Source organism: Dermochelys coriacea, chromosome 4, assembly GCF_009764565.3.
Source record: "Dermochelys coriacea isolate rDerCor1 chromosome 4, rDerCor1.pri.v4, whole genome shotgun sequence".
Taxonomy (NCBI): domain Eukaryota; kingdom Metazoa; phylum Chordata; order Testudines; family Dermochelyidae; genus Dermochelys; species Dermochelys coriacea.
This window is the reverse complement of record NC_050071.1, coordinates 21171259-21188660: the sequence shown is the minus strand read 5'-3', so window position 1 is coordinate 21188660 and position 17402 is coordinate 21171259. Positions and strand designations below refer to the sequence as shown.

The following is a 17402-nucleotide window of genomic DNA, read 5'->3' as shown; positions in this document are numbered from 1 at the left end:
TCCCATGTTTAAAAAGGATGAATTCAAACTGGAGCAGGTACAGAGAAGGGCTACTAGGATGATCCGAGGAATGGAAAACTTGTCTTATGAAAGGAGACTTAAGGAGATTGGCTTGTTTAGCCTAACTAAAAGAAGGTTGAGGGGAGATATGATTGCTCTCTATAGATATATCAAAGGGATAAATACAGGAGAGGGAGAGGAACTATTTCAGCTCAGCACCAATGTGGACACAAGAACAAATGGGTATACACTGGCCACCAGGAAGTTTAGACTTGAAATTAAACAAAGGTTTCTAAGCATCAGAGGAGTGAAGTTTTGGAATAGCCTTCCAAGGGAAGCAGTGGGGGCAAAAGATCTTTCTGGTTTTAAGATTCTACTCGATAAGTTTATGGAGGAGATGGTATGATGCGATAATGTGATTTTGGTAAGTAATTGATCTTTAAATATTCAGGGTACATAGGACTAATCCCCTGGGATATTAGATGGATGGGATCTGAGTTACCCAGGAAAGAATTTTCTGTAGTATCTGGCTGGTGAATCTTGCCCATATGCTCAGGGTTTAGCTGATCGTCATATTTGGGGTCGGGAAGGAATTTTCCTCCAGTTCGGATTGGAGAGGCCCTGGAGGTTTTTCGCCTTCCTCTGTAGCATGGGTGACTTGAGGGAGGCTTCTCTGCTCCTTGAAGCCTTTAAACCATGATTTGAGGCCTTCAATAGCTCAGACACAGGTGAGGTTTTTCATAGGAGAGGGTGGGTGAGATTCTGTGGCCTGCACTGTGCAGGAGGTCAGACTAGATGATCAGAATGGTCCCTTCTGACCTTAGTATCTATGAATCTATGAAAGTATCGAGAAATTTTGTCTCTGCATTTCGTCCTGAGGTGACATGTACCCAATCAATGTGGGGATAATTGAAATCCCTCACTATTATTGAGTTCTTTATTTTGATAGCCTCTCTAATCTCCCTTAGCATTTCATCGTCACTATCACTGTCCTGGTCAGGTGGTCAGTAATAGATCTCTACTGTTATATTCTTATTAGAGCATGGAATTACTATCCATAGAGATTCTATGGACATGTGGATTCATTTAAGATTTTTATTTCATTTGATTCTATAGTTTCTTTCACATATAGTGCTACTCCCCCACCCGCACGACTTGTTCTGTCCTTCTGATATATTTTGTACCCCAGAATGATTGTCCTCACTCCACCAAGTTTCTGTGATGCCTATTATATCAATATCCTCCTTTAACACGAGGTACTCTAGTTCACTCATCTAATTATTTAGACTTCTAACATTTGTGTACAAGCACTTTAAAAACTTGTCACTGTTTATCTGTCTGCCCTTTTCTTTGATGTGTCAGATTCTTTTTTATGTGAATGTTTCTTGTCTGATCTGGCCCATACTTTATCCTCTTCCATCCTCTCCTCCTGACTAAAACCTAGAGAATCTCTATCAATAGACTCTCCTCTAAGAGAAGTCTCTGTCTGAACCACATGCTCCTCTGCAGCAATCGGCTTTCCCTCTCTCTTAGTTTAAAAATTGAAGAACAATAAAAGGCTGGCTCAGTGCTGACTTAAGACCATGCTGTGCGCATCACATTTGCTCACAATACCTGGAACATTTGTCTCTTATCAGCTCTTTTGTGCTCTGCTACGTAAGTATCAGTACGATTAAGGGTCTGAAAATAACCCACTAAAGCAAAGAAGTACTTTGTGAAGGCTGAAAATCCAGGCTGACATTCCCATCTGTTCTCTCTCCCTGGAGGGTGGACTCTGGGAGTGAAGGGCAGCAGGAGGAAAAAGTAATTTAATCCATTGTTTAAATTTTTGTACACTTAAATCTGACACTGATACTAAAAATCCTTATTTCAGACCTGAGTTTCTATTCTTCCTGTTCATTTTTTGTTACACTTTATTATTATAGTTTTGGGGGTTTACGTCACACTCCCCTCTCCAAAAAACCCTCCTACATTTGGCTCTGTTCAAATACAGTATTTGTTAGGTGGTGAGTAGATAGGTGCGTACAGCAGTATCCTCTTAAAGTGCATTCATTTTTAACCCATACAAAGACTATAGGATCACTGTACAGAAACCTAGAGGCCGCAGGATAATGCAACAATGGAGAACTGTCATTCCATTTCACCTACTGTATCCAAAAACACATTAAAAGAACATTAAGGTTGCAGAGTCAAGCACTCTAGTTAGGAAATGCCCCTCTTCCCCACCTTGTTGCTACTGCCTCTCCCCTACCCCCTCCCCAGTCTTCTGCTCCTGTCCCTCCGCCCTGCACCTCCTTTCCCCATTCCTCAACCCTCTGCATTTTGAGTCGGTTCACAGCATGGTCAGTTACTCCCTGGGGATGGTGCATGTGCAGTCTGGTTGGCACATAGGAACTGTGAGAACATACTCAGTGCAGATGGAATCTTCAGAGAATTTAGCTGCCAAATTCTAACAAGTCTCTATTGAGCATGTGCAAACTGAGATTTTTCTTCAGGAGTTTATAATTTGGGTAGATTTTCACAGGGAGGGCAGAGGGCTCATCTCTGACATCCAGTCAACTCCCTTGCCAAATATCAAGTCCTTGCTTTAAAGCATTGAGGCACTAAAGCGTCTCAATGGAACAGTTGCAAGAATTCTTTTTTAACTTGCCCAAAACACTGTATTTTCCCCTAAACTCATTCTGAGGAACGGATGAGCAATTCTAGCCAAAACTTTCTCAGAAAAGTCAGCCTGAAGTGGACAGCCAGCCTGGAAAATTTCATCTTGAGATTTAAATTTACCAATGTTACAAGCAGCTGAAAGCAAGGTCTTATAACTGGAAGTATAGGGCAGCCTTAACTGCAGGTATTGGTACCTGTGATGCCTATAACAAACGGAGTTTCATTATACTGGAATCCATTGTAAATGGGATCCACTCTGCATGCAACAAGGATACTATAAGTCATGTTACTCACAACATCACTATACAATTCAATATACTTAGGTGGTCTCTGCTCAGGAGAAACAGAGGACTAAAACGGCAGGTTGAGACTGAGGTGCAAGATGACAAAAATCGAACAGACAAGGCAATTAGCTAACTTAAGACGGCTTTAAATACTTCAGGCATATCCATTATTCCCTTAATTCTAAAAGCTATTTTTCAATTTTTAATTAACATGTGTCGCTATTAAATTTAGCTCAGAGAAAAAAAACTCTCTCTTTTAAACAGGCCATTTATGAAGCCCAGAAAATAGGTTATAATGAAAATTCCAGCAGCATTTTCACTCTATCATCATGATAATAGCTAGAAGAGTAGTAAACATCTGTGTTCATAAGTGACACAAATGTATTTCAGGGGGGCTCTAAAAAGGACCATATCTCCTACAGGTCTTGGAGAACAAATCCATCCATCATTAACTAATGCTGCACTAGAGAGTATATTGTCTCTTGCTTACACCACTGTGAATCAGGAATAGCTGCGCTAAATATACTTGCATCTTAAGTGGTCTCATTTCCTCCGCAAGCACATACAACTCCATCTCCCATTAACATCAGTGGTAGAACAGACCTCTAAGAAGTGCAGTTACTCTACAACTCCTGAAAGTCTGACAAAGTTATAGAAAAACATTAATATTTCTCACCAGAGTGTCTTCAATAGTTATTTAAAAGACTATGGGCCAGATCCTCACTTGGTGTAAATCAATTTAGGTCCACTGATGTCGCCGCACCAGCTGAAGGTCCTACTTTGCATTAATAGCACAGACCCACTGTGATGGACTGAATTTTGTAAAGCAATGAGTAGCCAAATACAGATGCATGCAAAACTAAAATTCAAAGATGTACTTGTGCAGTTTAATTTCTATGTGGCATTTCATAACGTCCTAGTAAAAGTTTTGTGAAGTAGTAAAGTCCTAGTTACAGCACTCTATAATTAAATCTTTCCTAAGACATTCACAGAGAGCTGAATTTACAGGTGGAGGGGATTAGCAAGCATCTACTCTGCATATCACACATGCACTTAATTGCGAACACTTTTTAAAAACAAGTACAGGGCCAGATTGTCACCTGGCAAAAATCAGTGTAGCTCCATTGAGATTATTAGAGCTATGCTGATTTACACTAGTTTAGGATCTAGCCCCTGTAGCTTTCAATAAAAACTGCCTAACATTTTTAAAATTCACACACACACACACACACACACACACACACACGGAAAAAAAAACCCTCTGGCAACACTATGGAACAGTTATTTTTAAAATACTTATACAAACACCTTTATACCTGGTCTAGCAGGATGGAATGCTGAGAGTTCATTAGCTTCTCAAACAGCACTCTGGTGGAATTCAGGTCAATTCCTGGGATTTTGGGGCTGGTTTTAAAATGTTCATCGATTCTAGAACAAAAAACAAGCCCCAGAGAGACGTGAGTATAGGAAAGATACAAGATACACAGGCAAAGTACACCAATGGGGAACGGGTCTATAGACGGAGAGATAACAAGACTTAGAAAACCTGGAATCTTTGGCTAAATACAATAGTGCAAGATAGACTATTCCTTTTATTGTACTCCATATGGGTCCTAATTTGGGAACCAGAGCCCTGCACCAAGTGCACTGATGTTAGTGGGATTGCACACAGTCCAAAGGGTCTGCCCACACAGATCCAGTTGCGGGACTGGGACCTAAGTTTGCAAAATGGCAGTCCTGCTAAATGTGGCAAGAGTCCCTTTGATTTTCCCCTGGGTACTCAAGGTTTTTTTGTTTTGTTTTTTTTCAGGAGAGGGCAGACAAAGATGTTGACTGTGGTTAGGGCCACACAGTAGAACATGGAATGGTTTTCAAAGGAGATGAGACTGGACTTTTCAAAGTAGCCTAAGCGAGCTAAACCCCCAATTCCTATGAGCTAACTCTCTTACCCTCCTCTGACAACCTCACCCTAAAATCTTCTAGCCCTCCAACTAATCAAGGATCCAATCTAACCCCCAATACAGTTAAGAGGAGTCTTTCCATGGCCTTCAGCTGGTGTTGGTTCAAGCCACAAATCCTTTTCTTTTTCGGCCTGACAGACATCTTTGAATGCAAAAGGCTGCATCTCACCTGGAATTGCCAAAGTTGAAGAGACAGAGTCAAGCTTGCAGAGGACAAGCAGTCTAACCGTTTGACTAGGCCCTGGAGCTTCATGCAATGCACCTAGTAAGTGATCTGACCCTGCATCTGGAACAGGTTTAATGGTTTGTATCAGATGCCTACAGCACAACTCTATGCAGGTAAAAAAGCCTGCACAACTTGCAGATGGCAGTTAAAAGGCAATTTCCACAACTCCACAGATCCCAAGCACCAGCACCAAGTATTTCCCCAGAGCACTGTGGGAACTAGCCAGCCTTAGGCCTGAACAATGCTAGATGCTCTCAGGAGGGAAAGACACCTATTAAATATATACTGCCGCACCCTGTGATGGGATGACTATTATTACCATAACAATGCAGATGACGGTGCTGGAAAGAACTCCCCTGAGTCCTAGGGTACAGGGAGGCTCCCACTGCAATGTGTGGAAGCAGCACACAGGAGCAATGATAACAGTGTGCAAGTCAAGCAGGCATAGTAAGCGAGTAGGCTCTCTCCATCTTTGTCCACACCCAATGGCGTTATAATGTGACTAAGTTCCAAGGTGGACAGCGCATCAGAAGTGATGCAGTAGGGCCTATTTCTCAAGCATATGAAGATTTTTATATTCTTCATATAAAATTACACCTTTAAAATACAGTCACGCCTCACATTATGAAGGCTATAAGCAATCACACTCCAGGATCGATGTGTCACTTGGTCACAGATCACTGCCGTTTCCATCAGCATTAGTTACTGTTCAGTGTATGGTACCATTAATGGTTTTCCAGGTTTGGAGAGGTATCCTGTCAGGGTACACCAACCACAGCTATCACCTGCACCCCGCTTACCTTCCCCATTCAAATGAGGTTCTAGGGTTAGTAAATAGAAGCATTTAAAGTTTAAAAAAATAGAATATTTTAAATAAAAAATGAATTTACACCCAAAGACCCCTGAAATAACTGCGTGTTGCCTTCTCAGAGGGTCTGAGCTGAAGGCTTCACACCACTGGAAGATGGGAAGAACAAATGGCTTTTTTCTTTCCTGTCTGAGCTGCTCTTGGAAAAGTCTGCCTGGTTTAACAAGTCTTCCTTCACCTAATTGCAGGCCATGACTCATCATGTCCCCATAAAAAAACTCCTCAACCTCATCTTATTCTATTACCTCCCAACAATTTATAGACACAGTAGTCACTAAACCACACCCTTCCCAACCCACCCTGGTCTTTCCACTGAGCTGTGCATACTCACTTCCTGTAGCCTCCTCCCATTGGTCATACTCTCTAATCCTTTGCTCATCTTTATCACCTTCCTTTGAATTATCTCACTTTCTATAGGTCACTTGGGTAAAAACAAGAAGCTCAAAACTCTCCAAGGATGACATCACCAAATTGGAATTACTGCCTCGTTCTTACAGGGCCGCACCTGTACTCAAGCAGTTCCACCACAAGCGCACGTATTTCCCAAGAGTGACATGTTGTGAGCTTGGGCCTAGTTTGCTATCATCCCCAAACTTTCTCTGTGTTATTGCACTGTAAGTGGCAGTCTCACCCAGCCCATATACCTACTTTACTTTACTTCACTTTACCCCAGTACTCCACCTCTCTCCTTTAGAGTATATTGTTTTGATGACTATTTCCTCAGATAAAAAATAATCATAACTACCCACAGGGCCACCCCAATGTCTTTAAGTCGTTTAAGAAACATTTAATTAAGCAATTCAAGTCTGACGAGTTTCACTTTGATCCCTCAACAAAAACAGACACACTGACTAATAACACACTCAAGTCTTTTTTTTAAGCAATTCATCTTCCTTTACCAGCAAGTCACGAATCTGCCCCAAACCTCTTGACTACATCTATCCTGTCATCACTCTCTGTCCCATCACTCTCTGCCTGATCACAAGTTCTTTTGTCTCACGGCCCACTGAGCAGTGAATAAAGTAGATGACTCCTACCTTGTCTCTACAGGACAGCAAGCACAAGAAAATCATGATTCTTGACCCCATTTGGCTACTTACTTCTTCTCCAAGAAGCTTCCATTCCAACAGGCAGACGACGACAATATCTGCACAACTTCACTGCTTGGAGGGGAAGACAAAAGGAAAGAGGGGTGCTAGTATGAACAGATGTCATGCTACACTTCTGCATATCTCATTTGCTCTTTTACCAACAAGTCTAATGGTCTCCCTTCTATCCCTTGTATGCAAAAGTATTATCATAACCACCCCTGTATTATAAGTGGGGAGACTGCAGGTCACAGAGGTTTAGTGACTTCCTCAAGGTCCCATGACAAGTTTTTAGCAGAGATGGGCTGGCACTACCTCCTTTCACTTACAATGCTTTCCCTAGGCCGCCCACATTGGAGAGGGAAGGGATTTTTTAAATCAGACTGTTGAAAATTCCTTGCTTCTTTTTGTGAAGTCTACTCTCGTGTTAAAAGATTCTCTCTTTCAAATCCAATGCCCCCATCCCTTCAGTTAAGGTCTGAGAAAGCTCTGACACATCTTCCTGGTTTTGCTAGGAAGATCTGATCTGGGATTCCTGCAAAAAAAAAAAAAAAAAAAAAAACCACACACACACACACACACACACAGAGAGAGTGTGTGTGTGCGTGTGTGTGTGTGTGTGTGTGTGTTCGGTCCTTAGATTTCTCTACCACTTTCAAAGCAAACTTTGTGCAATAATCAGAGTGGACCATGAGTAGTGAAATGTACCTAAATACGTACCTTTTTAAAAGAGTTGCATCTGAACAGTCTCCTAAAACTGAATTCTCACCTACTGGCCTTTCCCTGTGATATGAGCGAGACCCAAACTAGAAAATGCTGCTAAGTTCTAAAGCACAAATGCCAACAAAACAATTAAAGAAAAGCTTGTAAAAAAAAAAGTGGCTTATACAATAACACCTACTTGACCGAATTAGAGTTGTTCTGTTCTAATAGCTTTTGTTTCCAAACGGCTATAGTTTCATCATTTATTAAACAAGTGTAGCATAATTGATTTATGGTCCGGAAATCATCAGCAGGCAAGGAATTCTGTGAGAAGATACAGATCTCAGTATTTAAGGAGAAGACACATAACACATTTATTTGGGGTGGATTGATAATAGGGCTGTCACATCATTTACCAATTTAAAGGCATCTCTCCCCGACCTCCGAAGGAGAAGATACTCCCAAACAAAATTAAAAAGGGAAAGAGGTAAAAGAAAAAAAATTGAGAACTTGATTTCTTACACAGTGCCAAAGGCCATTTCAAAGCCACCACTGACAAGTATAGATTGGGTGGGCTCAAGGGGCTGGTTTTATAACAGTGACTGTGTGATTTATTAAAAGAAAAGGAGTACTTGTGGCACCTTAGAGATTAACAAATTTATTTGAGCATAAGCTTTCTGAGTTACAGCTCACTTCATCGGATGCATCCATCCGATGAAGTGAGCTGTAGCTCACGAAAGCTTATGCTCAAATAAATTTGTTAGTCTCTAAGGTGCCACATGTACTCCTTTTCTTTTTGCGAATACAGACTAACACAGCTGCTACTCTGAAACCTATGTGATTTATATAGCTCCAAAAGGATGCTTGTCATTTTAAGGCACACATCTCTGAGGAAATGAGAGGGGAAAAAAAGTCACCTAAGGGCCTCCCCATCCCCTGCCTATCACCACTGTAGATCTCTCATTTCAGTGGTCACAAAACTCCATCATTAGCTTATGTTGGCAGATCATCATCATGCTCATTGTGTGGCCCTAAGCTCAGAAACCACATAACAAGGACCCCTGTTCTACAACCGACAAATATCCCTCTTTTAGAGTTTGCATTGCTGTTAATCATAGAATATCAAGGTTGGAAGGGACCTCAGGGGAAGGAATTTCCCCAACACCCCCACCCCCCAGTTTCGTGAACTAGTTACATGCAGTGTTGCCAATTTAGTGATTGTTTGGAAATCTGAATTGAAACTGAAACATTAATATACACTTTAAAAGCATATAAAGTGTATGATAAAATCCGTGCATCTGAAAAAGTATAATAGATTTGAAAAGTATGAACACAGACTAGCTTCCTTATGCAGCTGTTGTTTTTTATGACAATGTTAATGCATTCATGTCGGTGATGTTGGCCAACCTAATAATTTCAAACTATGATGTGTAAGCAAAGTCTAAAGGAGCTCTCCCTGACAGCTAGTGATGAGCTGGGGGCTGAGGGGAAAGGCTTCATGACCAGATTGTATTTACATTCATACCTAATCTACCTAGGTATCCAGCAAACAGAGCTGTGCTGCCCAAGTGATAGATTTTGGCTGGGGTTGGGTTATAAATCACTCGAATGTGGGGGGGAGGGGGAGAGTAATCAAATGTTATTTTTATTGTCTGAGTAAAGGGCAGTAGAACTGTACTTTGCTGATTGAGGACATCGAGAGAGAGAGAAAGGGTGGGGACAGGTGTTTTGCTTGATGGTCTGCCTGAGTCACAAGTACTATTTGACCTGCCCCTCTCCACTGTTTAAAGACAGAGCTGATTAGGCTCTATAGATAGTCTTTTGTTTTGTTAAGTGACCACTAGAGCTGATATCACTGATAATCAGGTCTAAGTGCTTAGACCCGCTGTGGGACAGTGTTTCTGTGGAAGAGACTGCCCAGTCTGCACTAGCAGCGAGGTTCCCCCACTGAGAGCTCAGCTGAAATCACTGAGAGCTGGGTGGAACCTCAAGAGACCAACTCACAGAGGTCACAGTGGTAGGTGGCAGCAGAAGGTGACGGCACAGGGCCATTGGCAACAGAGTGATGGAGTGAACAGTGGCACAATGAACAACAGTGGCCAGAGCGAACAGTAAGCAGCTGGAGGAACGAGCAAGGGGCCTTCTTGCCCCCCACCTGGAAGGTGAACTCATGTGAAAGCACCTCTGAACTCTGAATTTCCGCTGACCAAGGACAACACTGGTGAGTGTTAATGAGGCTGTTAAGAACAAACATGGCTGTGGCATCATGCTTTCTATTTAAGCAAGAGATACCACACACTACAAACTGGAGGCCAATGTTAAGTGCATTGTCACTTGTTCATCCTGATGCTGAACACTGGTTCCAAACAAGACCAGCAAATGCTCACTATCTTTCTGCAAGAAAGTCAACTGACTGGCTAGAATCATGTGATGGAACAGCGAAAGACTCAACAGTTGAAAAAGTGAAAAAAACTCCCTCACCACATTCAAAAACTTTGCATACATGGCTGATGAATGCACCGATGCAAATGGGCATCAAGTATTAAGTTATTGTGTATGTTATCTTGATGTCATTGGTAGGCCAGTAGTTGCATTTCTAGATGTTCAAGTTATAGAAGACACATCGGCTGCATCTGTGACAACCCACATCTTAAAAGAGTTAAATGCTCGTCAATTGGACCCCAAACAGATGGCTGCTTGTACGTTTGACGGAGCTGCAAATTCTTCTGGAAGACATGGTGGAGTATAAGCTTTGCTCAGAGACAAGTGTAACCCTAATCTCTCCTATACACAATGCAGAGGCCATCTACTCCACCTAGCGCTAGTACGAGCTGCAGACTCTTCAAAAGACATTAAAAAAGCTATAAATTTAATGTCTTCATTATATTTTTTTTCAGCAAGAGTCCAAAAAGACTGAATCTCTTGGAAAATATAGAAGATACATTAGTACTGAAGTTCAAATTAGTCCAACCTGGGAAAACCCTCTAGCTTTCTCATGAGCGATCCTTGGCTGTTGTATTAAAATTACTCCAGCCATTATTACTGGCTTTGTAAAGTATCTATCAAGATGGGATCGATCTAAGTAGTGAGGTTGGTGTATTACTTTCGCTACTACATTCAGAGAAGACTATTGCCATTCTCTCTCTTGTAAGTCTACTGTTGAAACAATGCCATTCAGGCATCTGCTACAACAGTAGAAGATCTTTGTCCAGCAATCGAAGCTACATTTGGATCAGAGAGCTATTCATTGAAAAAGTACTGGAAGAAGCAAAGACTTCAATCTAGAAGTTGACTAATGAAGGCATTTATACTGAATCCTGAAGTGAAGAGGACAAGAAGTGTTTGTTAAGACAACTGAAAAAGTACACAGACTTGATTCTTAAAAATCTAAAACAACGACCTCTAGATTCTACTCAACCTCTATGTAGCTTTTACATATCCCTGTCCTATAAAACACCAATAGTTGAGTGGAGTGAGGCATTACCAGCAATGGAACTACCGTGTGCTCAGGACAGAATAGAGAATTTGAACATAGAGTGGAATATCATATGACGAATGAATGAAGATTTGACTTCAACTTCTTTTTTTTCCATCACTAGTGGCTCGACCCAATCTTTATGCTATGTTCCTGGGATGAAAGAAGTAGGAATTCATCTCTTGCTACTCCCAGTCACAACAGCTACAGTTGAGCGTTCTTTTTCATCACTGAATAGAATTTTGTGTTCTGAAAGAAGTCGTCTTCTGCCTGATCATGTGAATGAAATAATGAGCATATCAATTGAAGGAATGGAAGTACCGGACACACGAGAAGCCACCAAAGATGAACACATTGCATTCAAGAAGTTCATTAACAGAGATGTGCAAAATTATAACAACAAACCAAGAAGGATGTAGATGTAGTGCTTCATAGAAGGCTTAAGTAGCCAACTTTAATTTGTGTGATGATTTTAAAACATGAGTTAAATCTAATTAAATGGTCATGAAACATTTTTCAGTTTTTACTGTGGTGCCATACAGCCCACCTTCACCCTCACAGTCTCACCCCTCATCAGCCCTGACCCCCACCTCTAATTTCAATTCCTGGGGAAAACACTACTCAGAAGGTCGTCTAGTCCAATCCCCTGCTCAAAGCAGGACCATTCCCCAACTAAATCATTCTAATCAGACAGGCTAACCCTGCTTCCTTTCAGAACTGATGCTACCTTTGTGAATACAACAGCAAAGTAAGAAGAGACACTCTCCCCACCCCTACACACACCCTCTTGTAGAGAAGAGAACAAGCATTCTTTACTTACCTCAGATTTGGAGCAAAGGACAAATGTCCGGTCTCCTCCACAGAAGATGTGTTTAACAATGTGATATTTAAAGGCATCTATTGAAGAAAGAAAGAGATACAATCGTGCTACAGATCGATCAACACAAGTTTCCTACTTCTTTCAACTATGGACCTATATTGCCCAAGGCCCTCCGCACCCTCAACTCTGACTGAGGTCAATGGGAGCAGAAAGCATTCATCACCTTGTTAGCAGATGCTCACGGCTTGGCCCTTTAAAATAGAAGGGGGCATAAAGACTCCACTTTTGTATCACAAAAGAAACATCATGTCTGCAGAATAGGGCAAAAGAGACTCTTTACAAATCTCACCTATTTGCAATTAGTCACAATTAAATGCAATTGACCATCCCAACAGCCTGGGGGAAGGGGAGTTATATAGGAACTTAGGCCCAGATCCTACAACTTGAATCAGACAGGTGGTCCCTAGCACCTGCACGGAGCCTATTGCAGGATCAGGGCCTATATTTTTGTATCTTTTGCCACTGAAGGAAATGATTAAAACTCTCCGATCTGAATGGTGCAGGATCAGCATGTGAGTGACACAACGTATGCATTCCAAGGTGTTTGGCCCTGTTAGCTAGAACTGTCTAACTAATTCTGACAGGACTGATATTGGTATTTAAAACTAGTTGTCTTGGCCAAAGCAGTGGCTACTGTCTCAAACCTTGTTACCTGTGAATATTCCTAATGTCCTAATGATTCCTAATGTCATGTTGATTTTCACATTTATGAGAATCTCCTATTTATCAAGTAAAGAGCTCTCTTTAAACAGTGAGACCTGAAATGTACGGTTTGGTTCATTTTTTTTAAAGTCCTTAAAAATGTTTAATATTTTTTCTGCTCCCTTGCTAATATTTATAATATTTACAAAAACTGACTATACAAGGCAAACCAGTAAAACTGACTATACACAAAGTGCTGTTTAATGGACAGAGTAATTAAGCTTTAAAACAGAGGAAAAAATACAATTGTGTTAACTTCTTTTTCAGTTTTTGTAATCCTACATGTTACTTGCAGTTTTAGTAGGTGGTTTTCAGACAGAAATGTGATTTTCAAGTTGATGGCCTCTATTTAAATAAAATCCTGATACAAATAGCTGAAAACCAGAAATATTAATTGGGATAAAGAAAACCTGGTATTACTTTAATGCTAGCAATGAGGGGGAATATAAACTCTCATTGTAAGTATTCTGAGATGGGAGAGAGCAGGGTCCATTTTAGTTAGGAAAAGTTTTTATACCTTGATTTTTAGAAATCAAATCTGAAATTACATCCAGCTGCTCTTGTATAGATTCAAATGTTATGAGCAGACTTCAAAAGTTCATTTGTGACCACTTGGATGACATCACCCTGTTCAGATAAACAGGAGATTAGTTCCAACAGAGGAGCATGCTTGGCCAAATTTATGAACTAGGAGACTGACCCAAAGACCACTGAAATCAATGGGAACCTTTCCATGACTTCAGTGAGTTTTGGATCAGGCTTTACAATGATAAAGATCAATCCCCACCCTATGTTTTACCAACTAAAACTACACCTATTTTTGAATTTTAAAATAAAAACTGTCAATTATTTTGTAACATTGTTATAGAGAAAGCCAGTATGATGTCTATGGAGAGAAAAGTCCTCATTCCCTAATTACGTTGGGATGGTTTCCCAGCAGTCAGCCATTGAACGACTCATCAGTATTTCAGACTGGACCAGTGGCCCAATCTAGGGCTCAGCAGTGCCAGGCAGAAGATGAGAATTCCCAGGGCTCCTCCCAGTTACGTTTTTTGTTGTTGTTTGTAGTTCCACTCTAAGGGCATTATCTACACTCACCTCTGGAACGATCGATCCAGCAGGGGTCGATTTATCGCGTCTAGTGAAGACGCGATAAAATCGACTGCCGAGCGCTCTCCCATCGACTCCAGTACTCCACCGGAGCGAGAAGCGTAGGCGGAGTTGAAGGGGGAGCATCAGCGGTCAACCTACCGCAGTGAAGACACCGCGTTAAGTAGATCTAAGTATGCTGACTTCAGCTACATTATTCACGTAGCTGAAGCTGCGTAACTTAGGTCGATCCCTCCCCTTAGTGTAGACCAGGCCTAAGTCAAATGCAGTCTAGCTCATTTCACACTGTGCTTGTCTCTTTGATATGTTACTCTGTATCACACACAGAAACAGAACACTTACCAGCTCTACCTGAGAGCTGCCCATTGTGAGCCACCCAGTGACCTTTTACTGGAGATGGGCATTTAACATTGCATATATGTCCAGTTCCCAGCTGGCCTTTTGTTCCGCAGCCGAATGCATAGATCAGTCCTGAAGAAGGCACAAGGGCTAGAGTGTGCTGTCTGCAATGAAGACAGTTACAGTGTTTGTGCCAAGTTTAAATAATATTTTTTTCAAAAGCAGACTAAAAACTAGCCAGGAAAACTATGGGCCAGCACCTCAGCTGGAGTAAATAAGCACCGCTCCATTTACATCAATAGCAGATTGCTGATTTGCACCAAAACAGGAGCATTCAACCATGATAAAGTGCGACAGAATTCCCTATGCTAATGTGAGGGATGTGGATACCTAAGACAGATGGGACACAACTGGAGCTCTATGCACAGCATGATGTGAAAACACACTCAATCTTTCTCCTAAACACACTTGGGTCTATCCCTCAAATTTAATGAGTTTGCTGGTGTTGGCCTAGTCATTTTCAAAGGTATGTCCACATCACAAGGCTACTACTGAATGTAGCATTACTAACTTACTCTCTTGCTGTGAGCGAGGCTGGAAATAATTAGAGAGTGAGGAGACTGCAGCTATAGACTGAGACTTTCAGGCCAGATGGCACCATCATGATCATCTAGTCTGACCTGAACATTGCAGGCCAGCCATCCTCACCAACCCACTCATCAATAGGGCCATAATTTCTGGCTGAGCTACTGAAGTCCTCAAATCTTGATTTAAAGACTTCAAGTTACAGAGAATCCACCATGTACTCTGGTTCAAACCAGCAAGTGACCCATGACCCACACTGCAGAGGAAGGTGAAAAACCACAAGGTCTCTGCCAATCTGACCTGACGAAAATTCCTTCCTGACCCCAAATATGACGATCAGTTAAATCCTGAGCATGTGGGCAAGACCCATCAGCCAGACACCTGGGAAAGAATTCTCCGTAATAACTCAGAGCCCTCCCCTTCTAGTGTCCCATCTCTGGCCATTGGCGGATGGGTCACATGCCAATGCAGGCAATCTCATTTCACCATGTCTTCCATAAATTCATCAAGCTCAGTCTTAAAGCCTGTTAGGTTTTTTGCCTCAACTGCTCCCCTTGGAAGACTGTTCCAGACCTTCACTCTTCTGATGGCTAGAAACCTTCATCTAATGTCAAGCCTAAACATATTGATGGCCAGTTTATATCCATTTGTTCTTTTGCCAATATTGGCCCTTATATAACTCCTCTATTTTCCTGGTGTTTACTCCCCTGATGATTTTATAAACTGCAATCATACCTCCCCTCAGCCTCGGTTTTTAGGCTAAACAAGCCAACCTCCTTAAGTCTCCTCTCATAAGCTAGGTTCTCTGTTCTTCTGATCATCCTAGTAGCCCTTCTCTGCACCTATTCCAGTTTGAATTCCTCTTTATTAAACATGGAAAATCAGGGTTACACACAGTATTCTAGATTCACCAGTGCCTCGTATAATGGCAATAACATTTTAGGATTCAGTTGGATTTTTTTTTTTTTTATAGGGGGATCTTACATAGCACTAGGTCGTAGCATAATTAACAGCTGAAATAAAAAACAATCTCTTTTACAGAGAACATTAAAATTCAGACATATAAGAGGCTATAACCTAGTGACCTGTAAGTGTGATCTACAAGGCAGAGAGATATCTAACCCCTCCATCTGCACCTGAAAAAATACAAGGGCAATCATCTGGGCTATTCTCCACAAGATGGAGTCGTCCATTCCACACAAGCACTCACCTGCCACAAGCGATCTGGGACACTTCAGTGCCCATCAGCTCCAGAACCCTCCGGGGGTTAACCTCATCATTCATGGAATCGTGGCCAAGCTGCCCACAGGAACCCGCACCAAACGTGAACACGCCTCCACTCTGTTAGCAAATCAGACAGCCCATGCACCATTTAGTGAGCCATTTCCCAGTAGCAGATATCTCCGTCTTGTTTCACAACCATTCCCCAGCTTAAAGAGAGACTGTGCTAGGTATGGAGGTATATGAAAAGGCAGCTTTCACAATTCCTGACAGTGCAATGTCCAGGGAAACATTTATAAAAACTAAAATGGTCAACTCAACTGCTGGAACTCTCTCTAGGTACTTCTATGCCACACATGCTGATCCTTCACATCTGTTAACAACCCCAGCTACTTTCAGATGGTCAAATAGCACAAATGACTAAGACAGCTTCCCCCACTCCTGGATCAGCATCTTTGGTGCCCCATAACTTTGGAGTCCACTCCCTTTAAGGAGACCGGAGGCAGAAGGCTGTGATATTTGCTAATGGGCTGCTGTTTTTTTGTGGGCTCTGCCACTGATTTGCTAAGGTTTGGATTGTATTGCTATGCACTGTGTTTTTGATGTCTTGCCAAGGTACAGGGGATGGGGGGGGTGAATATAAAAAAATAATTCAATCCAAATCCAAACCAACAAATGTTAACATCTCCATAACAGAGGAGTAGAGGGAGGATGATTTGGTGATGAATCTTAGAGTAAAGTAAAACAAGATTTCATACTTAAAGACAATCACGCTGGGGCCAGGAGAGAGAAGAGAGGTGCTAAAAGCCAAAAAGTTTTCCTTAAATCACCCAGAAAGCTAAATTAAGCAAACCCAATAAGTAAGAAGCTAGTAAGGAATTCCTGGATTGGTGCCTTTACCTTTGTCAGGACCGCTGTATGTTTTTCTCCACAGCTGATATAGACGACCTTCTGAGTCCGTAAGAGCTTCACATGGCAAGGGGATTCTCGGTCTGCATTAGAGACAATGGGAGCAAAAGAAGCAACTCATCGATAAAGTGCTGAAGTACCTGAAAAACTCTAGTAGCCTGATTTTCAGAGGCAACGAACACCCACAACTCTGACATCAGCAGGAGCTGCAGGTGCTGAGCAACTCCAAAAAACATCAGACTCTTAAGTGCTTAAATAGCATTTTCCATCTCCAAAGTTTAAGAGGGGCCACAGCAGGATCCAGCCATAGTCAGCAGATGAGCAGCTAGGTAATATATTGCCAGAAGACCACGTGCGACAGAGTTAAGTTCTGCAGACTGAGGACATTCTC

General features: G+C 41.7%; 1 protein-coding gene across 7 annotated transcripts in view; it reads right to left on the bottom strand.

Annotated features, from left to right (window-relative positions):
* Positions 1-17402, bottom strand: part of HERC3 (HECT and RLD domain containing E3 ubiquitin protein ligase 3) — a 122638-nt gene that overhangs the window by 52121 nt on the left and 53115 nt on the right. For 5 of the 7 annotated variants that reach the window (XR_005292583.2, XM_038399714.2, XM_043513874.1 and 2 more), the window contains 7 exons: positions 17003-17094; positions 16092-16222; positions 14300-14460; positions 12086-12162; positions 7990-8114; positions 7101-7163; positions 4262-4373 (listed from right to left, as the gene is read on the bottom strand). Coding sequence is in view for 6 of the 7 variants with exons in the window: in XM_038399714.2 (XP_038255642.1) it covers positions 4262-4373; positions 7101-7163; positions 7990-8114; positions 12086-12162; positions 14300-14460; positions 16092-16222; positions 17003-17094 (761 nt within the window). In the remaining variant the exon portion in view is untranslated. Of the gene's footprint in view, positions 1-4261; positions 4374-7100; positions 7164-7989; positions 8115-12085; positions 12163-14299; positions 14461-16091; positions 16223-17002; positions 17095-17402 lie in introns of those variants that run through there. The other 2 variants (XM_038399716.2, XM_038399720.2) reach the window with 2 other exon arrangements.